General features: G+C 33.5%; 1 protein-coding gene and 1 pseudogene across 1 annotated transcript; one reads left to right on the forward strand and one right to left on the reverse strand.

Annotated features, from left to right (window-relative positions):
- Nucleotides 1-743: 743 nt before the first annotated feature.
- On the reverse strand, nt 744-2,318 carry LOC113767917 (annotated as a pseudogene).
- A 19,087-nt stretch (nt 2,319-21,405) lies between these two features.
- On the forward strand, nt 21,406-22,597 carry LOC113768218 (MAPK kinase substrate protein At1g80180-like). Its single transcript, XM_027312486.1, has one exon. The coding sequence runs from the start codon at nt 21,732-21,734 to the stop codon at nt 22,188-22,190; it is 459 nt and encodes a 152-aa protein (XP_027168287.1). The 5' UTR covers nt 21,406-21,731; the 3' UTR covers nt 22,191-22,597.
- The last annotated feature ends 1,819 nt before the right edge of the window (nt 22,598-24,416 follow it).

Here is a 24,416-nt window from a genome sequence, read left to right on the forward strand (position 1 = left end):
AACAAATGATAAAATATCGTTAACTGTGTGTCAGTAAAATTTTCTATACATTACTACAAATGATAATAGCAACTTGCTTCAGTAGCTATAAATCCAAAATACTGATCAACTTAACTGTGTGTCAGTAAAATTTTCTATACATTACTACAAATTAAGAGTGCGGAACAATTTATTGAACAAGTATAGAAGCTTTGATTAATCAAATGTGTTCAACATCCACATTTAATAAGGTTTAAATTTTACAATTTACTGATGCAATGTGATTTGTCAAGTGGTATAAAAAAAATTAAAAATTGGATTACAATGTGAGAAAGATGTATTCTGCAATCTGCATGTGTTGCTTCAGCGCTGTGATCACAACTACGATTACGAATTGTTAGATAATAAAGGTCAAAACTATCAAAGCACCCCAATGACCTTACTATGTCAGATCAGCAAGTCAAATAAAAGGAAGTTTCACTGTAAATGAAACCAGAACATCTTCGAATCCCCTTGGAATCCTCTTGTTCTCTGCAGGCAGTAACTGATCTATGTAGTCTTCAGATAATTCTCCTAGAAGACAATTTTGTGCAAACAGGTACAACATAAGTTGAACGCCATTCTTGTGTCCGGAAAGAACCATAATCACTTGGTTCAAGTAGTCAGCTCTTCCATCCATCAAGCCCTGTCAACCAGGACACGTGATACTGAGATCTTCGGCAAATTATTATACAAGAGAAGCACAACATATGAGGGAAAATTGCCTAGGAGATGTATTGCTCAGCATCAGTTCTTCTGAGAAAAAGAATTGCATGGAGAGCTAAGTTGCTGACTGATCACTGAGCAGTAACATTTCCAATATCCTCTAGTGCCCTCACTTTGATGTAGGGATCTTTTGGCGAGACCATATCCTGGCATTGGCAGAAAGACATTTGAGACAATATGCAGCCTTTTTGAAAGAACAAGTTCACATTGCGAACCACTCACAAATTAATCAAAAGATCTGCAGAGTTATGACATGCATCAAATTGTACTGAAACATCATTCAATGCAAGACAGTTGTTTCTTATCTGCCTCCACAGCCAGCCCAAAATGAAGAGAAAACATGATAAAGCAAGATGCAAACTTCCTACCAAAGAAGATTTGCGTAAAGGGACTTGGGGAGCTATAACCTATACCCATCTCTTCAGGTAAAGGAACAGAAGAGAAATCAATTTCCTAGAATGCAAAATGGCAGCTGGTTGAACTGCTACACCAAAAAGCAATAAATGTTCAACTTCAGTTTGTGAATGCATTCATCTTTAATGTGAAAATTTCATCTTTCACGACTTTAATTAAAAAGTTTAATTTAGTCATAGTTGTTGGTCACTGGATAAGCAAAAGAAAATGCCACTAGTGCAGGATTCAGTTGCATAAAGCTGGCCAATTTCCTCGTACAATTAGCATGTCACTTGGAGAAGACTCACACATCATATAGAATTAGTTAGTTTGTGCAGTAATACAGTCGTTTAGCAATTGCTTAAGATCTTGCTATATTCCTCACTCCAGTGAGCCTTACAATTCCTTAAACAGTGAAATTTCTCGAAAATTAAGGCTATAGAGGAGAGAGGTTTTTTATCACAGCTAAATCATGATCAAGATCATCACATAGAATTAGTTAGTTTGTCAGCAATACTGTCATTTAGAAATTGCTTAAGATCTTGCTATATTCCTCACTCCAATGAGCCCCATAGTTCCTTATTCAAACAGTGAAATTTCTTCAAAATTAAGGCTATAGAGTAGATAGGTTTTTACCACAGCTAAATCAAGATCAAGTTCTGACATACAAGATTGTAAGCTTGTAGCACGTTTCTTGAAATATTCTTTCTCAGAGGCACTGAGCTTCTCTTCTATTTCTTCAGGCAGAACTCTCTCAACAGCCCATCCCAAACTTCGCATAGTTTCTGCTCTATTATACCTATGCAGTCACGGCTGCAGATGTTATTAAGCAAGATATTTAATCACACAAAGAGGACTCGAAAAAGCTTACTGAAATAAACATGGTGAAGCAGATGTAATCTACGTACACGTAAGCCATCAAACAACGCTTGTTGCAGAGTAGAGAAAGATGGTGGATAAGTGCCCCCAAGTTGTGAGCTTTTAGCAAGGCCTTTTCTGATTCTTCTAATACCTGGTTATCAAGTTTCTTTACCTCTTCAATCTTCTTTAGCTCTTCAATTTTCCTGCATCATATCAATATGATTAATGTTTTAACTGGTTGACCGCATGTACCCCTAAGGCACAAGAAGACCACAGATGCTATATATCAATTGATCTATATGCACTTACATCTCATCCATAGGTGAAACAAACAAAAAGAGAGCTCACAAGAAACAAGGAATTGCTAGGTGAAGACCACTATTACCTCCTTTTTTATTTTTCTTTTTATTTTTCTTTTTTTTAATGAACATTAGTGGAGTTCAAATCTGCTGATGAAGGTGATGGAGGTGGAGGTGGCCTCTACATTCATTGATTACTTGGGCAAATAGGTCATTCTGTGTGGAGAAAATATCAGCAACAAAAAGTGGACAAAACTCAATCAGCCATGACCTTGGATGAATACTTAAATTGGGAAGACAAGAAAGAAGTTTAAAGTTTCAAATTGAATGCCCAGTAGATCAACACTGATATCAATAAGCAAAGACATGCAAACTTATTTGAGGGAACGAAAGCCAAACAAGATTAGAACAAGAACAACAGCAACAACTAACAAATCTATGAGTTGCATATCCCGTGACACAATAAATGAGAGGCTAAAGCAATATAAGTGGAGGATCATGCAGGCTTCACATCAGAATTCCAAAACTATTTCTTCCACTTAAACTAGAAAAAAGAACTCCATTTGTGCATAAGTTCATACTGAAATTATGGTCCCACAAAAATTTGTCTGTCAATTTGTATTTTGAGCTATCAAATATACCACCAGTATTTGAAAGTTAATTATCCTTATTCTACTATTTCAGGGATCTGATATGCTTTTCAAGCTAAAGTAAATGGCAGTATAACAGAACAGTGGTGACAATTTCCACCTCCAAAGACACGACTAAACATCGTTTGGGACGCAAACAATTGTCCAATTCTTGTTGTTTCAGTTAGCCTATCTTGAAAAAACTACATATAGCTACAATGACCATGACACAAACCACCAAAACCAATGCATTTCTATGCAGTGACATATCAATTAAACCACCCTCCCTTTCGTCCAACATGCCACAGATTGAAGAAATAGTGATGCATACATTAAAAGCTGAGAGTTGTCCAGGTTCACTGCTCGCAAGTTCTTTAACTAATTATCTTCCCTTTTTCCCATACATTCCTCAGGATTCAGGACGGAAAATTAGACGACCCACTGATTCAACTGCACCACATAAGCATTTCATCAACAGGTCCTCCACAAGAATGTACTTCTATTTACACAGTTCATAAGTAGACTGAGATCTTCTTACTAAATGGCACGACAAATTATTCAGATTCTGTATCATATGCGTGAAATTGATCTCTAAACCATATAGATCTATTTCAAAGTCCAATACACTTGTGAAATTATCAAAATTAGTAAATCGGTACATTTTCGCTCGAAAAATTTTGAACGAAAAAAAATAAAAGAGATAATTCAAGCTGAAATAATGAAAATTGAACCTTACCAAAAGAATTATAGAAATGACAGGTTAAGCGAGATAGGAAGGAGAAAATTTTGTGACTGGAGTAATTAGCTGTGTTTGTGATGTAGTAGTCGGTTATGGCCGGCTGAGGGATGCTTTGGCGGGAAATTTTTGACAAGAGCTTTCAGCTTTAGATCTATTTGAGAATGCATTCCCCGCCCCGCCCCCCAAAATAACATAAAGGAAATAAATGATACAGGATAAAGATTGTGCTTGGATTGGAGTGTTTTTCAAAGACAAGTTTTTAAAATAAATGTTAGGTTAATACATTTCAAAAATACTACTAAAAACATCTAATTCATACAACTTATAAAAACACCAACAAACTAAAAAATAATGATATACTACAAGTTATAATGGTACACCCTTTCACAGGTCCTGCTCAAGTGTTGGATAATTTATATGAATCTCAATACGGGTTTCTCTGTGTGGTTTGTAAACGAAAACTATAAAAAGGCAAAAAAATAAGCTTAAGCCAAAAGCTCAAACTAACAACGTCGTTAGCTCCCCCATCTTGGGCTAATTTCTGAGAATATTGCCCAAAAACAAAAAAAAATCCAGTTAATATGACTCTAACATAGTTCATTTTCCAAATTATGCCTGTCATGTTGATTCAGTATAATAGAAAATAAAAATATATTTTTTTTTAATGTGATTTAGCACGCTAGCCTGTTTTTTTTTTTTTTTTTTTAAAAAGGCTACAAATAATATGCAAAATCCAGTTGATATGGCTCTAACATAGTTCATTTTCCAAATTATACTTGTCGTGGACAAAAAATAAATAAATTTTTTTAAAAAAATGTGTTGGCACAACGGTTTCGAATCTTCTGTTCTCAAATTAGTCTCTATCCCTTCTGTCCTCTCTTTGTACAGTTATCACGTGTCTGTAACTTTTTGATAATTCAATTAGTCTCTATCCCTTCTGTCCCTTCTTTGTACAGTTATCACGTGTCTGTAACTTTTTGATAATTCAAACTCAAACAAACCGATAATAATCGGTTGACAAATTTACTCAAAACCAATTAAAATAGATAATTCAAAACTTTTTTGCCTTTGGATAAATCAAGTGATTCCAATTACTCAAAACTAATTTTTTCTTTTGATAAATCAAGTGGTGGTTCTCTAATCAGAATTTCTTCAACTCTAGTTTACCTGAAGAAGAAAACTGCAAGTTTTGGTTTTGAGTAAATTTGTCAACCGATTATTATTGGTTTGTATGAGTTTGGGTTATCAAAAAGTTAGAGACACGTGGTAGCTGTACAAAGAATGGATAGAGATGATAGAGACTAATTTGGGGACGGAAGATTCGAAACCTGGCACAACAACCTAGGTGTAGCCTTTTTTTTAGGCAAATTACACTTTATCCCCTATGGTTTAGTATTTTTTTAACATAACTCTCATATGGTTTTGAAAGTTATACATAACTTCCTCATGATTTAGATTAAAGTGTTAAAGTGACGGAAATGATCATTCGTAACGGAACTTTTAAAAATATCAAAATTACTCTTATAAATACATGACACACTAATCTTGTATGGTTTTATGTTTTACCATATAACTCCCTTATAATTTAATACTTTACCATATAACCCTCTTATAGTTTCCAAAATATACACATAATCCTGTTTGGTTAATAAATAATCTTTAATTTTACATAAGGATATTTTTGACATTTTAGGTGACTCCGTTATGAATGACCATTTTCGTGACTTTGACATTTTAATCCAAATCATGAAGAAATTATGTATAACTTTTAAAATTATATGAAAAATATGTAAAAAAAATACTAAACTACAGGGGATAAAGTGTAATTTGCCTTTTTTTTAAAAAAACACTTGGAAACCACATCAGTTGAGCACATTTTATTAAAAAAATTACTTATTTCCTACTGTGCTAATTCAGCATGGTAGGCATAGTTTGGAAAATGAAATGTGTCGAAACCATATTAACTGAATTTTTTTGGCTCTATTTGGATTCACCTGTTTTTCAAATACAATACTACAGTAATGCACGAATCAAAATAATTTCAAAATATCTCATCCATACAATATATTAAAAACAACTCACGAATTTGCCAAAAAATTAAAAATAAAAAATTTTATAATATTTTCCATGTATCATCACCAATCTCACCTATCACTGCCACCACCCTCTCCTTCCTCGTTTCTTTTCCCCTTCTCCTCCTCTCTCTGCTTTCTCCTTTTCCTTCCTCCTTCTCTATTCCCCTTCTCTCTCTCTCTACCTCGGTACCCCGTGCCTCTCCCTTTCCTCCTCCGATCTAGTTTCAACTCAATCGCAATTGGGAAGAGAGGAGGGGAGAGGCCAGATTGGGGAAGGGAGTGGAGTGACTGGGGATGGCAAGGATGAGAGAGGAGGATGTAGAGGGTGATGGCTATGGTGGGTAGGGATAATAGTAGTTGTAAATGATAGTGTTAATTTAAAAAAAACTCTATTTTTTTCAAATTTTAAAAGATATTCCAAAATATCTTTCAATATATATCTTTCAATATATTCCAAAATTTCTCCAAAAAAAGCACAAAAAATATTTACAGTAAAAGTTTTTTTATATACACTGTTATAACAATATATTTCAAAAACAACTTTAAAAAAACGAGGCCTTGATTTTAGTATATGATATTCACAAAAAAAAAAAGCAAATATTGGAAAACTAAGGGCCAATACCACACCGGTGTATGTTTAAAATTTTGACAATAGTAATGAAATTATTGTATAGAAAATTGTAAAATAAAAAATCAAACAGTAGAATTTTCTGTTCTAGTGCATCATATATACAAAACCTCCTGTAGCAGCAGCTACATAGTAAAAAAAATTTTTTTTAAATAGTTTAGACAAGATGACTTAAATTTTGAGCACAGATAAAATACTTTTTGACAAGAACTGTTATTTTGCAATTGTTTCTCCACATCTCCACTTCCAAGGATGTTTGCATATATTTTTTTTGGCATAGTTAATTTAATTGGGATCATCTTAGATTTGCAAATAAAAAAGTTTTCTGCTAGGCTCAGGGGAGCAAACTTTGAAAATCTAAGGGGCAAATTCGAGAAAAACATTTAGAGAGAGCTCGATCAATGCAACCCAGAAGTTGTTAGATGTCCAATTCCAAATTGGATTGAGGAAAATACCTTTTGCGACTACTTTTGTCTTTCAAGCTTCGGGGTTAAGAGGTCTATGGCGTGACAAATCCTTATCTGGTTAATGTGCTATGGGCCTCTTCGCCAACGCAATGGGCCTTTGGCCCTCCATTGCACAGAAAAAAGAAAAAAAAAAAAAGGAAAAACTTTTGTCTTTTAAAAATGGGATAATTTTAGAAACCTCCTTAAAAGATTTGTGATAAATAGTACCCTAAAATTTTAAAAGGATTGCTTACCTCCCTTATTTTTATTTTTTGTAACATTACCAACCTATTTCAAAAAATATTATTAAAAAACTCATTTGTGGATAAAGAATATATTTTCATTTCAATATTGCCATTTTCATGTGAATCATCTTGTTTATAGAACAACTATAGTTAATCTCTTAACTTTTGAACACTTGAATGATGTGATTTTTTAAATAGGAATCACAAAGTGTTAATAAGATTTGAAAGACCTATTAATAATTTTCATGTCATCGATTTGCATAAGAAATATGAAAAAAATTTGAAATTCTAAATAATTATGAAAAATTGTCTGAGAATTTTACAAGGAGGATAATAGCATTTTGCACCTTGAAAACACATCAAATGAGTTTTCAAATTTATAGTTAAGAATTTTATCTTATTTAAGTTTTCAAGCCATTGATCTAGTCAAAGGATTAGAAAACTCGAAAAAAAAAATTGTATACATATCATAAATCCTTAAGTTCATCCATAAATACGACAGGAAAGAAAGGAACACCCTCTAGCATATGTCCATTATCTGACATTGAGTTGGCATGTAAATAAAGGCAATGGCTGTACTTGGTCTTTTACTTCCTTCGTTGCGTCCGTTCGTCCTTTCATGTAAGCTTACCATCTGCTTATACAAGTCCTTAATTTTATAGGGAAAGTACTAAACATAGATAGCTTTAGTTGCTGCTATTACTAGAGCATGAGTTCTTTTTTTTCTCCTGTGGTTTAGAGAGAAAAGAGAGCAAGAGTGCAACTCTTCTTGAATGTTTGAATACCTAAATCAAAAGTTACAACGAAGAACAGAATAGTGAAGTGAGCTGGGGAACAGTAAAGTATAGGGGCCAGCTTCATGCTCCTATTGGTGAAAAACCATAAAAAAAGTCTTAATATAGAGTATCGCTAAGTTGCAGCAAATTATGTTCTGATTATCTTGTATACCTTTTCAAGTGACAGTCACTTGAAAGTTTTCAAGAATTTGCCTTAAAATGAAGAGCTGTCGAGCATGAGTACTATTGTGGCCATGTTAGGCCTTTCCTCAATGTCTTCTTGAGCACGGAGTAAGCCTATCTAGCAACATCTTATTAGATGCAAATATGAATATTTGCATCCAAAGATGGTGAATTTTGGTATAGCATTGACCTTTTTAGATCGCGATGGATAATTCTAAGTAGTGTGTCTTCATGTAGATAAAGAAGTCTTTGAACCTTCCTTCTATGATCTCATATTGTGTTGACCAGTCCATTGTCTAGTGCTTGTCTTTGCCTATATCATCATGACACTAAAAACTTCCTCGTTAACCTCGCAAAGTATGATAAAGCTTTCCACAGGGTTACTATCTTTCATCATTTCTGTATGCTTTGATGCATTTAATGAGGTATTTCTTACTAATGTGGTCACTAATGAAAGGAAATTAGAAGGGAAAAAGAGAAAAATAGAAGCACGGATTAAAACAGACAAAAAATATGGCTTCATTTGGATTAATTGTTTTTTAAGGTGTTTTTGAAATATTTTACTATAACAGTGTATACGAAAAACTTTTTACTGTAGATATTTTTGGAGGGATTTTTGAAATATATTTTGAAGTACTTTTTAAAATTAAAATACTTTTTAAAAATTAATACTACTACTCATAACTAGAGGTGGCAAATCAACCCACTTAACTAAATTTACCCATACCCGCCCATGAATAGATGGGTATGGGTATCTTAAATTTTTGTATATGGGTATAAATGGGTTACCCAATAATACCCATTAACTAAATTTAATAAATGGGTATTATTGGATAACCCATCAAACCCAATTAACCCATTTAGAATTCTCTTCCCCCCAAGTCTCTTCTTTTCCCCCACCTTTTTTTTTTCAAAATTTTCATTTTGTCATGATGTTAACTACTTTTGTTTCATTATTATTATTATTATTATTTGTTGGTTTTATCTTATTATTTTATTTTCTCTTAGTTTGTTAACTTGCTCATTTTTTAGCATTACCAATTTATGATAAATTTTAGCCTATTTTTTTATCTTTATAAAATGAAATTTTAAATTTATATATGAAAAAAATGTTAGGGGTTCAAAATATTTGGATTAAGTTTTTATATTAATTTTTATAGTACTTAGTTCAAATTTTTATATTCTTATTATTCAATTATTAAATAATAGGTAATTTTGTGACATAGAGTATAAATGAAAAAAAATTGGTAATTAAGTTTATTGAACAATATAAGTAAATATTTAAAACTAATGATGGGTACAAAGAGTGGTATAAATTGATAACTTAGTTTGCAAGTTTACAAAAAGTTAAAATAAATGGGTTATAAATGGGTAATTAGGTTACCCAATTCATTTTTTGACTTACCCATTTATACCCATCTAATTAAATGGGTATAAATGAGTTGACTCACTTATACCCATTACCCATTTTACCCAACCCAAACCCGCCCAAGTCACCCATTTTGACACCTCTACTCATAACCATCACCACCACAGCCATCCCCTCCCTCTTCCGTCTCCCATCCCTTTCCCCTCCACTCCCAGCCTTCCCCTATCCCTCTCGATTTGGTCGAGGCTAAATCGCGACCAAAAAGTACTAAACCTTCTAGTCGCAATCTACACACAACTAGATCACGGCCTCTGATCGAGACTAGATCGAGAGAGGGAGGGGAGGGCCCGAGAGTGGCAGGGAAAGGAAGGAAAGGGGAAGAGGGGTTGAGGAAGGAGAAGGGAGGGGGTGGCAACGATGGTGGGTGGTGGTAAGAAATGAGTATTGGTGGTAGTGGGTGAGGGTGGTGATAGTAAAAAATGTTGTAGAATTTATTTTTTAAAATTTTGTGTGTGTGTATTTGTAAGTTATTTTTGATATGTTGTATGGATAGGATGTTTTTTTAGTTATTTTTGTTTGTGTATTCTTATAACATTAGTAGTCAAGACTTCTGTTTGGAACACATTCATAGATAAGAGTCTTCTTTTCTCCTTCCAGGCAATAGCCCAGTACTCGTACCAAATTCTTGTGTTGAAGCTTTGCGATCAGGAGAATTTCATTTTTAAATTCTTCGAACTGAACTTTTAGATAGCCTCTTCATAGCTATCTCTTGTCTATTAGGAAGTGTATGCTTAGAGCATATAAGAAAAAAAGAATTGTAAGAACAATTTATCTCTCAGCATGTGCCTTGAGAATCCAATAAAAGACCAATATATAAGCATTCTTGCAATGAATCACCAAATAATCCAGTACTTTTGTAAACTGATCCAAATTCACCTCCTTCAATCCTATTACCAAAGATCAAAATTGTTTGTTACATTTTATTTTAGAAATCATATTGTTATTTTTTTATAAATTGTTATTTTTTTATCGTTCAAATTTAGGAATTTAAAAAAGAAAGTTTTCGCGGGCGAATATTTACTCTTCCATTTCAATTTTAGGATTATCTCGTTACTTCTCAGAATAGATGAATTGGTCTCTGGTTTGTTCCGCCATCCCGACTGGCGAATTATTAAGATTCATTTTAATAAAATCTTTTGGATTCACAGTTTCCATCGTTCCTATCACTTCTTACTTTAATGTTTAGATCCAAATTTTATAACGGAGCTTAGTAATGAAATTTGTTCTTGAATCAATTTTCTTAGTCTTTATTGTCTCGAAGCTCTTTATTTTTTTTGTTTTATTCTATAATGTTCTACTATAAAATGTTCTATAAGAAGAGTCATTTAATTATGGATGAATCAGTATTAATGCTTTATTACACTGCCTTTTATGAGATCACTCATAGACCTTATATATTGAAATTCTATATCATAGATATTTTTTATCTTTCTTTCATCCTTTCATTTATCCACAGCTTTCTTCTCTAGTTTGCTTTCTAACTTAAAATCATATTTATTTTTGCAAGAACATAAAAAAAATTTCAGTTGTTGCAAGGATGTGATATATCGGTCACATCTTAACTGGTTCTTTAGCTTTAGATCAAGATAATGCGAAGTGATGGGTTGGTTATTAGGGGGCCAATTTTTTGAGTTCTAACCCTAAAAAAATCAACGAGTCACACACTAAGCATAGCAATTTTCTCAAATGATTAATCGAATTTTTATTCAACCTTATAGAATTAAAACTAGTTTTGAGAAAAAGAATGAAGAGGTCTAGCTTTCTAAATTATATAGAAGGAAAAGTCAAAGTTTATTTATTATTCCTCGTCTATAAATATCCAAATTTTTATGCCTAATACACCATAGATAGTTCGAACTATATAGGAACAATAATCAATTTTAGCTCGAATGGTTTGTAGAGGAACCCTATCCCTTCTAATCCATTCGACGCGTGCAATTTCTTTTCCGTCGATACGACCTGCAATTTGGACTTGAATTTCCTTTGTATTTGTTTGTTCAGTTAATTCAATAGCCTTTTTCATTGCTTTTCGAAATGAAACTCTATTCTTTAATTGCCCAGCTATATATTCTGCAAGAATATTAGGGTTTCCATAAGGTTTTGCAATTTTTGTGATAGCAATGTTAAATTTTATGTTCACAGAATTACATTTTTTTTGTAGATTCGTCTGTAATTCTTCGATTCCTCGTGGTTGATTACCAGGTTGCAACAAACAATTCAGGTTGCAATTTAGGTTGTAGAAGGAACTGCAATTATATATAGAACCGTTCCCATTCGTTTTACTTTTCCACCTTAAAATTACCAGTATTTTTGGTTATGGTTTTGTATCTTGTCCTGATCTACTTGTTGTCAAACAGTAGATCAAGATGAATATCAAACTGGCAAGAAAGACTCATAACAATAGCGACTATGACCCGACTTTTACAATAGTGCAATGATAGATATCATCCTTTCTTTACCACCGCAGCACTACTAACAAGGCATAATCAAATTAAAATTTTTTTTGACTCTTTAGTGGTAAGTAGAGTCCTACACGAGTTAGTGTTCAACTCACACAACTATCGAAACCATTTGCATTTTCAATAGCATCATCCTTGAAGCCATCATTGGTATTCTCACAATCATTATCGCGTTGTGCCTTAACGGAATCAATGTGCTCATTCAAAAAAGCTTTCTCACTATCCAGATTTACTCCAAACTCAGAAGAAAGTTGGTCTTGGATAGATTTTCAACTAGCAATGAACCAATCACAGTCCTGAAGGATCCCATAAAGTCTTTCGACAAGCCTTGGCCGATCAATTCCATCAACAAGATTAATGTTTTATGCAACTTCAGCAGATGCCTTGCCATTATTATCAGGGGGGAGGGTTGGCTGATCACCATCAGTAGCATCACCACCATCAATGTTTTCCAAGTCAATAGGTTGAACATTAAATGAGTTATTTGTTACATTTTTGTCATTAATTTTATGATTATTTTCCTCTTTATTTTACCAAATATTGTATTAATTGATAGATTCTACTTATATTTGGTGTTTTGTATTAATTATAGGGCGTTATAATAAAAACTGCTAAAAAGGGATGATTTTCTTGTAATTGATTGTCAACCGCAAGTTTTCTAATTCAAGATGAAGTCTACGTGGATTATTGACGGAAGATTAGGAAATTACCATTTTTCTTAAATATTTTATTTAGAAAACAATTGGTATTATTTTTGGAGTTATGTTTTTCAATTAGAATTCTAGTTTTAGTTGCTGAAATGAGAGGTCGAATTTGTTATTAATTGGTAGCCATTTAGGTTTCTTATGATCATCTGTGTGGGGACTGTCACAATAGGGAGAACGGCAGTTTGGCCTCTCAATTTGTCTTGCTTTTATTAGTTTTAGAGGAAAACTAATTGCAGCGAGGTTCCATGGAGTCTGGCGGAATTTCTTCTAGGATGCGTAACTAAATCTCCATTTTCTAATAAAGGAACAACGGAGGTTTTGGTTCATCTAAAAATTGTGAGATCGAATTAATTTTATTTATTACTCTTATTTACTAGTATTTGCATATTTTCTGATTGTGGTGCTTATGGTTATTTTATTAATTGAGTATTCTAAATAAAGACGTTGAATTAATTTAGCAATTTAATGTCAATTGAAGCGTTAAATCCGTAATTGTTTAATTGCTCTAAAATAATGACAACTGGCATGATTGGATTTGTGTCAGGGGAATATGCGGGTTAATCTAAAATAACCGTGGTAGTGTGTTATTTGGTTAGAATAGATCTCCTCTAATATGTAAGGCAATTAGAAAATTAAATCTTACGGGCGTACTTAAGATTATTTTTCGATTAGAGTAATGATTAACGGACGTATCTTAATCACCAACACAGTAAGGAGGAGTTGACTGTCATTATTTGTTTGGCAGTTATAATTTATTTATTAGTCAATAATTAGAATTATCTCTGCATCGATGATCAATTAGGTAAACTATTGCCGAAATTATTTCTTGACTAGAGTTTAGTTATTATTAATTTGGTTTTAATAATTTGTCATTTAATTTTTAGTTGACTATTTATTTTTATTTGAACCATTTAATTATTACCAAGAAAAACCCCCCTTTGTTAGTTTGAATTTCAAAAGAGACAAATAATCTCAATCCCTGTGGATTCGATCCTACTTATCACTCTCTATAGAAATTATATTTTGTTTGAATAGGTATTTATTATTGCACAAGTTTAACAGCCTGTCAATGAGTTGTTTGAATCTGCAATGACTTTATAGATAGATCCCTCTTCGACAACACGAGATCCAAAAGTTACCCGGAACAATGGTATAACTTTTGCTGTTGAAATAATGCAAGTTATAGCACACTTTGACCAAATGCAGAAATAGTAAACACAAAGCACGTTTGTGTTGTCCGTTAGCATCACCAAATTGCTAGCCCCCTCAACCAGCAACTTCTTACACTCTATCTCTGTTGTAGCTAACTGTTCTACAAGAGGTTTCATCGCTACACCAAGGTTTTCGTCCTACCCTGCATTCATTAAACCTGCTTGAAGTTGGTTTCAAAGAAGTAGATATTTGGAAATTTTTGACTTGAAGTTATTCCAATCCATCCTAAAAAGTCCTGCGAATAGCAAAAGTCATTCAAAAGCCAAGTACTTCCCAATTCTAATTGATATTCGGAACTAATGTCATGGCATGGTCATTCATCAATTACTAATGTGATTCAAAAAATCTCAACAACAAACAACATTTAACTCCTGCAACACTTAACCGAAGCAAAATTAAGCAAAAGTCAAAAAGCAAGTGCTTCACAATTCTATTTAACAAACGTCCAAACTGAATTCCAAATTTATTTCTCCAGATCAGTCAATTCCGAACTAATATCATGGCCATTCATCAATGACTAATTCATCAATCTCGACAACAAACAAATGACTTTCTAGATTTAACTCCTTGAATACTTAACCAAGGCGCAACCAATCAATAGATTAGAAATGAGATTCCGAAATTCATCAAAAGCATACTTAACCGAAGCAAATACTTCACAATTCTAATTAATAACCTTTCAAACTGAATTCTAAACTTATTTCTCCAGATCAGTCAATTCCAAACTATTTTCTTATGAGGGGTGATTAATAAAAAAATCCATAGAAGAGGCCTATATTTCCATTGATTCATTCTATTGGCCCCAAGCAAATATAATATACGGATATAATTGATTTTGAAAGGGTTGAAACCCATTTACACGTCAATTATTTTTTGCAAGTTCTTTCTTTTTTTTTTGTGGGAACAATATTGGAAAATTTTCTTCTCCTCAACGAGTATTGAGTACATCAATTAGACTTTGCATTTTACTCCTCATTTATTCTTCATGAAGACAAAACACACACATATCTTACATATATATAAAAACCTAAGCCTTCTTCTCCCACGTTGATCCACGTGGCAAAACATGGGAGAGAAGCAACTATTGTGTTTTTTTTTTCTAGCAATAACCTCATAAAGTGTACCCTGATCTAAGCAGTTGATAACTATTCTAGGGCATTTTTTTTCTTTTACTTAAAATTACGTGTTTGCCCTTCTAAACATAATAGGCTTCCAGAACAGTAGCTCATTATTTGGGCTAAATTTTGGTTTTTCACCTGCACTTTTTTTCCTGTTCATCCGCGTCTTTCCCTTCTTCATCTGTACTATCACTTTTTGCTTCTTTTGACTTTTAGTTTTAGCCTACCATCTTTCTGCTTCATTCCTGTTTCTTTTCCGTCTATTTCTTTTTCCTCGCATCAGACGAAAGGAAGAAGCTGCAGTTCAACTGTTTTAGCAGATGGTGTCTTCTCCTTTATTCAATGTCAAATAAATTTTTTTTTTTTTGTAATTTCTTGCTCAGAATTTGCTTACCCACAGGATAATTCTACTTGTAATGAGGAAAATGGGGAACTTTTGGTTAGACTAGGTTGTACTTCTTGGCCAAAAAATTTGCAAAATTTTCCCCAAATGATGCGTAGCCTTCGGATTCATCTTATAGATAATTCTTACAGGATGGCATTTTGGGGAATATTATCCTCTAACTACAGCCGACTTTGTAGCCATGGGGATGCTTTTCTTCTTTGCTTGACTTTTATAGATACATTTGAGTCTTGGTTTTGATTGTCAAAATTCATTTTTTTCCTATTTTATTAGTTTCAGTGTGCCTGAATGTGTTCTTCTAAACTTTTAATACAAATTTAGCCCCATTTTTAAATATGATTACGACATGTTTTGATCCTTTCGATATTACTCTAATGACTAAAATAAATTCTTGAGTAATTTTTTTCATTCTCTAAACATTCAATGCATTGCTTTTTAGTTTTTTTTTTCTCTTCTTATTTTATGACTGACGACATGGAAAGTTTGTAGGAGAGTATTGGAGGATTTGGGTTTTTTTGAATTTCCTGTCTCGAGAATTCTGTTCCTTCTACTTGAAGTTGGCTTGAAGGTAAGATTTTTCCCCCTTTTCTAACTCTTAAGAAATTTAGTGAATGACTTCTCTTTATGGGGACAACCATTCTACTAAAAGCAATTTGTGTTCTTTGTTCTCTGTTTTACAGATGGCTAGCTGCCATGGAAGCAATCATTCTACTGAAAGCTATTTTTACATTTTCTTCTCCGTTGTATAAATGTTCCTTTTCTTTCATGTAAAAAATAATATTCTAAGCAGAAGGTGAATAAATGCAATCCCCAGAAATTGGTATCTTCATTGTAAAGGTATATGAATTTTATACTTTTTAAATGGAAAGGATATTATGTAATTTCATTTAAGAAGTAAGGTTCTACCTTTGCTTCTTTATTCTTACTCTTATTGATTAAACATTTACAAATGCAACATAGTATAGGATCTTTTGATCATTTACAGATGCAACATACACTACATAGTATAGGATATTTTGATTTTCATTGGAGAGATGCTACTGCTAGAAAGCAATAATTTACGCACTTAATATTTTCCACATCTTGCCAGTAAACGTATTTGGCACGCTATGTTTACAACCTGATGACCAATGATGCACGCAATCCACAAAAGTTTTTCAATTATACCACAAAATCACTGAACTTAATAAAATTTTCTACAAGGATCTCTAATATCGGATTTCTTTTCAGCTAAAACTTTAATCCTCTAGCTTAAAAATGCTTTTAAAAAATTTTTAAACTTAAAAAGAAAAAAGAACAGCAAATAACAACAGTATTTAGGTTGGTATTTCAATTAATAAAAATAAAAAAATAATGTTCATACCTAATATAATATTGTTAGAATCAACATTTCTTCAATTTTAATAGGTGGGCGTGAGCTATGGTAAACACCTTATTACATGACATACATCTACATAAGAATTGTCACTACTTACAATTTAGGTGCTCTGAATTATATTTTCTACACAATAGGTTGGAAATTGGTTGTGCTATTGGATTTAGATGAATGATTATATTTATTTAGTCTGATCAGAATTTTGAACCTTTTCAAATGGATAATTTATTTCTAATTTAAAATAAGAATTAGATACAATTGTGCACCAAGTTTAAAAATAAGAATGTCGAGAAATTTTTCAATATTTGTTACACAATAGATTGGGCATTGGCTGTGCCTTGCACAGTCAGAACCACTCTAGTGTATATATATATTCGCACACGCTTGTCTCAAATTCATGTCATGAAAATGTAAGAGCACATGTGAGCATTTGAAGTGTTTCACAATTCATAAAACCAGGTACTCACAAATACAATCATGGGGCAGCTCGTCCATCGAACCTAATCCCAAAAAGCACGAGACTTTAGACCTATTGATTTTCCCATCATTTTATCTTTTGAGCTTTTTTGATAATGCGATGATGACCAAGTTGACATTGACTTGTGTGGGTGCCCAACGTACTACGCCTATACTCCTTTTTGAATATCGCCGCACCGACTTCAAAGCCCCAAATTATGAGTAGTCGATCATAAAGCTGCATGACAAGATAAACAAACATTATAAGGCTTGAATCATAAGCGTGCAGGCCGATTATAATTTTCCGAGGTCCCAAAATTTCCAATTCATCTGCCTAACAAGAAAAATAAATTGCAAAATAGAAGTTACAATTCTGGAAGTAAATGGAGCTATTTTGTACCAGTGTGCTGCTGATTGTGATGTCTGTCAAGCTAGATTTGGATGAAATTCACACGTCGCTACGCACATTTGAGGTGTCTTCTCGTAGCCCACCACCTGTCAGCCAAAGTGAAATTGACATTTTCTTTGGCTTTTATATCGTTTACAAACCACACGGAGAAACCCGAATTAAGGCCTCATTTAGCAGCTAAGTTTTTTTGTCAAGTTTATCTGCTACAAATTCTTTAAAAACTTTAACTACAGTAAAAATTTTTAAACTATACACTTTAAAATATTAAAATATTTACACATTTCAAAATTTTTTTTAAAAATTCTTACAGTAAAGTTTTAGATAAACATCCAAAAAACTCACTTGCTAGACACGGTATAAGATTTATACAAATTGTGCAACGCTTGAGTAGTACTGCTTACAAGATGCATCGTGGTGGTTTTTTTTTTTTTTTTTTGGTGGGATAAACATCCTGTGTTCATAATCACATTCAGTCCTCTTTAATTCAGAATCAAGCGCTATCGGATCTTTTCAGGGTGACTCTCTCAACATTATATATTTTTTCCATTCACAACATTTAAATCTGAAAACTTATTTAAGGAATGTCAAACTCCTTGACGTTACTTCTAATATATCTTTACTCTTTCTAGGCCATTAATACTCTTAAAATTTTAAATATTTTCTTGTGAAAATGACATAGTTAATAGCTTAGGTTGGGCTCCATGACATGTTTCGCTTGTTGGTTTCAGAACGATGACAACCAGCTCACAAATGACAAAACCAACAACTCATTACTTGCAAAATACAATCACGGAAAAAGAAACCTGACCAGTCGTATACTACTAGGACTACTGCAAAGAAACTCGTGTTTGGACGCGAGATTATTTAGAATAAATTATTTGAAATAATACACAATAATATCTGTCATTATTACATAATATATGTGAAATAAAAAAGATAGTTAAAAATTGTATTTATATTAATATAAGCGGAAGAATATTTGAAATTTAGTTTTCAAATCATACCATCCAAACGGGCTTATTAATGTTACTTGTTAAATGTCTCCCCATGAAATCTTGATAAATCATGTGAATATTTGAGATTTGAAACTTAAACCCGCAAGCATATTTACATTCATTACGTTTTACTAATAATTGTCGTCACATTTACAGTAAATTCTCCCCTATCCTAATCCCCGGAAATTTTCATTAGCTAAAAGAAACGGCTAATGCAGATAAATGCAAAGCCTCTTAGTCTATTCCCCTGTGATTTATTCATATTATTCCTTGTATTGCATCTGTTTCAAAATAATGCTTCAAATAATTAACACAATGATGGCTTTTTTCACCAAGCAACATGAAAGTTAGCTTTGCCAGTTTTGTTTCTTTTCTTCCACAGAGGAAAAATATTAGGAGGAAAAGAAGGCTCAGCTCAAGCAACAAAGTCACCATGCAATCTAGTTCGGCACTTTTGACTCTTACAGATCAGCAACAGAATACTACATTAATACGATATTGACTTTGAAAAAATAGAGTATTAAAATGAAATTATGCATATAACAGGTAATCATTGGCCTTGTTCTCGGTTGCTTTAAATTTTATAAATTCTAATTGTAAATAATAAATCCTAAAATAATACTATACAAGGTTTGTTTGGATACCTCAATTATCCCAAATAATATTTCGCTTGCATCATAGACACATTTTCCAACCCACCTTTTTATATTTCCAACCACCTTTTTATCTCACATACATCACATCACAAAAAATGCTACAGTAATTATTCCAAATAATATTTCAAATAATACACTATCCAAACACTCATACTGGGTGATTATAGTGAGTAATCAGAATCAGCAAAATTTACTCTTTGAATGATTATGCATTTTAACTTTTTTAGTAATTAAAAAATTAGTAATAAAAATAAAAGCAATCAAAAATATCATAAAACTGATTATCTAAAATTAAAATTCATAATCAAACAAAACAATCAACGAGGACAAGCCAATTATACAGTTGTCTACTATTTTCAAGGGTCAGCTCATTTACCTTCCTATCAAACTATTATATTAATGGCATCAGCATGATAGTCGAGATTTAATTGATGACAGCACTAATTACTCTTTTAGTCTTTTATTCTTTTCTTTTGCAATCGTAGAAAGGTGACGTCACTAATTATATCAAAAGAAGGAAAAAAAAAAAAAAGGTATTTCGGCATTGGCTTTGCATCAAATAGACAATAGGACCTTGGTCAAGGTAGTAGCCACCAAGTCACGATCTCTTTATAAACAGTAAGTTCAATAATGAATGGGTTGTTTTGTTCTTATCTGGAGGTTATAAATTATAAATAACAATAAATTCCGACATTAATTATTCGCCATTAAGCTTGTAAAAAAAAAATTACTAGGATGAAGTAGTAACAACTGGGAATGCCCCACTTCAGCTTATATTTTTTGCTCCCACTTGAGCTTAATACCGGCACTAACAGGTCGATGAAATATACTGAAATGATTGTCAGTTTGGTTTTGGGGGATTCCGGATGTAATTTTGCTATTAACATAGGGCGCGGCTGAAATGGAAATCTTTTAATTATTTATTATAGTACTTTTTCTGATGTAAATGAAATTATAAAAAATTATAAAAAAGTATATTGTATTGTATAAAATAATATTCATAATCTTTTTGGGGATAATTATCCAATCTAAATAATGTCTGAAACGAAGCAACCCTATGCCACGTGGTATGAATGCGGATTGGTGTAATTAGATCCCCGGACAAATTTTCCACCAGATGGAGAGATTGGGCAGACGATTCTAGTCAAGATTGGTTTTTCCGTTCTCAGCTCCTTTTTTTTTTTGTGGAAACAACCATAATATTTCACTTGTATTATAAACACATTTTTTAATCCACTTTTTTATCTCACATACATCACATCACAAAAAGTGTTACAGTAATTATTCCAAATAATATTTTAAATAATACCCTATCCAAAATCTTAAACTAAACAAGCAGGAGCAACTTCGGTTTTACCGATAAGCAGAATATTAATGCCAACCCTTTGTTTGTTAACAGTAATCACTTGACATTTTTACCATATGAATTAGAAAAATACTTTCTTATTTTTCATTGAATTTATCAGAAAACTCTCTCCATCCCACTTTGATAATCCTTTTTTCACACTGTTTAAAAAATTAGTTAACTTTGTTAAAAGGCTAAATCCAACCTATCATTTGTTTTAAAAATGCCCTTATATTAATAGGAATATGACTAATTACTATACCTTTATATTAATCACAACAATAATTCTATGGAAAGTTGCACCATTCAAGGTATGAATCTAAGCAATTAAGAAAAAGATTGGTTACACTCATAGATAACAAAATACATTAAATAAGGATATTTTAAAAAATTAGAAGTTAAGTATATTTTTCAATTGCAAAGTGGAATATAAATTGAAATGAATGAAAAAGAAAAATTGGATTATCAAATTGCGGATGGAAGGAGTAATTAAAATACTAAAAATGAAAATGAAGTGTATGAACGTTTTTATCCTTCCCATAAGTAAGTTAATTTTTTTTTTATGTTTTTCATAAATTTATTTTTTATTTATTTTTTTACCTCATATACATTAAATTATTATAGTATAACTTTTTTGCAAAAATTTAAAAAAATAGCAATCCAAAAGAACTCTTTTAAGTTTAGACAATTGTGCTATATGTGGTAATGCATTTAGTATATTTTTTTACTTTGTCCTGTATATAAATATAAATAATAAAAGACAGCAATTGATAGGAGTAATCATTAAAAAAGAGAAAAGGTATGTTGACTGAGTTGCCCCTCCCATATCCTCTTCCTCCAACTAATCCATGTCACATGCTCCTCCCATTCACTTGTGGACTGTGATCTCACATCTTCCTTTCTAACCCCGACTTCCTCCCCCCTCTCCCCAGCACTCAACTCCCCTTTTATACAAGTACAGAAAAAGTGTAACACACACACACACACAAACACAAACACAAACACACAGAGAGTTAGGTGTAAGTAAAGTCTAACGAGTTTTAAAGAAAGATCTCGACACACACACACACACACACACCCATATTAAAGAGGAAGAAAGGGGGAATAAAAAGATTGAACGACTCTCAAACGTTAGCGAAACAAAAGAGGATGGCTGGTTTACAAAGATCTGCTGTATCATTCAGAAGACAAGGCTCCTCAGGTCTAGTATGGGATGACAAGCTTCTATCAGGTGAATTGGGTCAGCAGCCGGCGCAACCCACCAACCAAAGAGAAGACCACCACCTCCTTCACTCCGGGACTACTGATAACAGCGACAAGCAGCCTCGACAAGAAATACTACAAGCCCAACCCCACGGCCAGCAAGAAGCCAAAGAAGAGGTCGCCGCCTCCCGGGTTTCACCAAGAACCGTTGTTGGATCGATTGAGAGGAGCCGATCCAACGGCGGCGGACCCCGTTATCGCACTGGTAGGGTGTCTCCGGCGATAGAGCCGCCGTCTCCGAAGGTTTCGGCATGTGGGTTTTGCACTTGCAGTGCTTTTGGGAAACCACCACCTGAAAAGACTCGTCGGAGACCTCCCAAGCATGCCGGTAAGCGTACGATGTGATTCGGATGTTTCAGTGTATATGTGGGGAGTCATTTAAAGTTGGTGTTTTTCCGGTGGCCGGAGATGGGACATTCTGGTGGGGCGGGGCCTCCTATTTATGGGATTAGGTTGTAGGAGGCGTCGGTTGTCAGATGTCCAGTTGTTCAGCTGAACAGAAAGGATGAGGTGTAAGAATTTTTGGAGCTAAAAACTAAAACAAAATTAATGCTTTTGTCTTTTTTTTTGTGGTTAGTTTCTGGACCAGGTTGTTGTACTCTTGTAGACTGGCGGGGGGGATAATTCTGTTTCTTCTGCTGGATGTAATATGTGAATATTGTCAGAAATATTTCGGAGCATTTGTTAAAGTTGTTTTCAGTGTACAAACTACGAAACAAATGTAGTAGCTCAATTCAGAATCTTTCCAGCTTTAACGGATCTATTTCTGTCAAATTATCGTCTCGACCAATGCCATTGGGATTTGCGTTTACTGTCGGTCTTCTAGCGAAAGAAAACAGAATCACCTATTTTCATGCAAGTTTCTAGAAATCACATTCGAAGAAGAAGTATCAACTGTGGCATCTGAAGAAAATAGCATTGGGTCGAATTTTTGACAGGCTCACGAGTATGAAATATATATATATCTATAGAGTACACGTTTAATCCTAGTCACAGGTTCTTGGTGGTTTTAGGTTATCTAACTTCAACTAATCAGCTGGCCGCCAGAGCTTCCGGCCTTTGGCCTTTTGGTACTACAGAATATTAGTAGTAGCATGACTACTTAGTTTCACACTATCATGGGACTTGATGCAAATGATTTGAGATTAATCCACTGGTGACAATTGAATCCTTTTAATATCACACACTACCACTGGTGGTTCAGGCCTATGCATCCGCACATCTGTTTGCTTGCTTAATTGAGATGTATGCTGCAATCAGGTATTCACCTTCTTTACTGCAGTTTTGTGCGATTAATCTCTCTGTGCCTGTGCATTCCGGCCCCTCCAGAATATACAAATGATAAAGAGGTGATTCGAACACACGATCTCAGGATCTAACTAGGCTATCCCGAGACTATCCGAACCTGACTTACACACACATGATATTATTGATACCATTTCTGGTTTAGCTGATTTATGGCCGCGGAAACAATCCACAGTATACTACAGTGGCGGAGCCACGTCAGCTTTGCTAAATTTAATTTCAAGATTACCCCCTCCCTTCAAGTTTATAACACACCATCTTCTTTTCATGTTTTCCCCTGATATTTTGACCAGTCCTCATCACTCATTACATCACCATTCCTAAGCAACAAAAATTTCTTTCATAGTTTCTCTCTTATAGGAATAGGAGTACTCAATTTTTTCCATTGCTATTAAAATACACAAACTGATAAAAATTAAAGCAAATGGCTCCGCCGCTGACTACTTTAGTATTATTTTCTCTGTCAAGGTGTGAGATTTGTGGCAGTCTGAATAAAGTTTTTTTTTGTTGAATCCGTTAGACATGGCATGTGATCGTTGAAATCTGGTATGGCCAATCTCAACTTCTCTGTGGTTCATCTTTAGTTTATTACATTTTCCTCTTGTGAGTTCAGCTGGTTTTAGGATTTTGGGTTAGGGAGGGTAAGCAAAGCAAAATCACTGCCGGACAAACTCGGTTTATTTTTAGTGTACTTTCAATTTGAACGCTTGCAATCTACAAACTTCTGTTCTTCTGCATCCAATTCTGCAACCAACAGCCTTTTTTAAGTAAATTCAGCAGTGCAAAAAGGAAGCATGGTGAAAATGCTGTGGAAAGGAAGATTTAATTTTGAGCATAACTAAGGCAACTCAACTGATGCCATCGGCCGATTGGAAAGAAGATTTTGTTGCTGTCTGCAATTCACTTGACAAACAAATCTGATACACGCAAACAGCATGTCTACTCAATCAATCTTTATGTTTTTTTCAGACCAACTTCAGAAAGCCCATGAATCACATGAGGAGCCATGACCCAAAAGCAAATTTTTTTTTTTTTTTGAAAAGAGAAAGGTGTAGCAACAAAAGTTCATTAATCCTGTCTACCTTTCCAGTGTAATTAGCCACCAAAATTAAACTCGAGAAATAAAAGGCCCAAAACAAGGCGTTACTAGAATAACCCATTAGGGCAGCGTCTGAATCTGTCCTTGAATTACAACAATCTCACAGGGCCATCATTGGAAAAGAGAACAGCTCTTCTGATCATTTCTTTCCATGTAGCTAGCTGCAG

The sequence above is a fragment of the Coffea eugenioides genome, chromosome 4 (assembly GCF_003713205.1).
Source record: "Coffea eugenioides isolate CCC68of chromosome 4, Ceug_1.0, whole genome shotgun sequence".
Taxonomy (NCBI): domain Eukaryota; kingdom Viridiplantae; phylum Streptophyta; class Magnoliopsida; order Gentianales; family Rubiaceae; genus Coffea; species Coffea eugenioides.

Coding starts and splice junctions, on each gene's coding strand:
- LOC113768218 (XM_027312486.1), top strand. CDS start 21,732: ATGGCTGGTTTACAAAGATCTGCTGTATCATTCAGAAGACAAGGCTCC.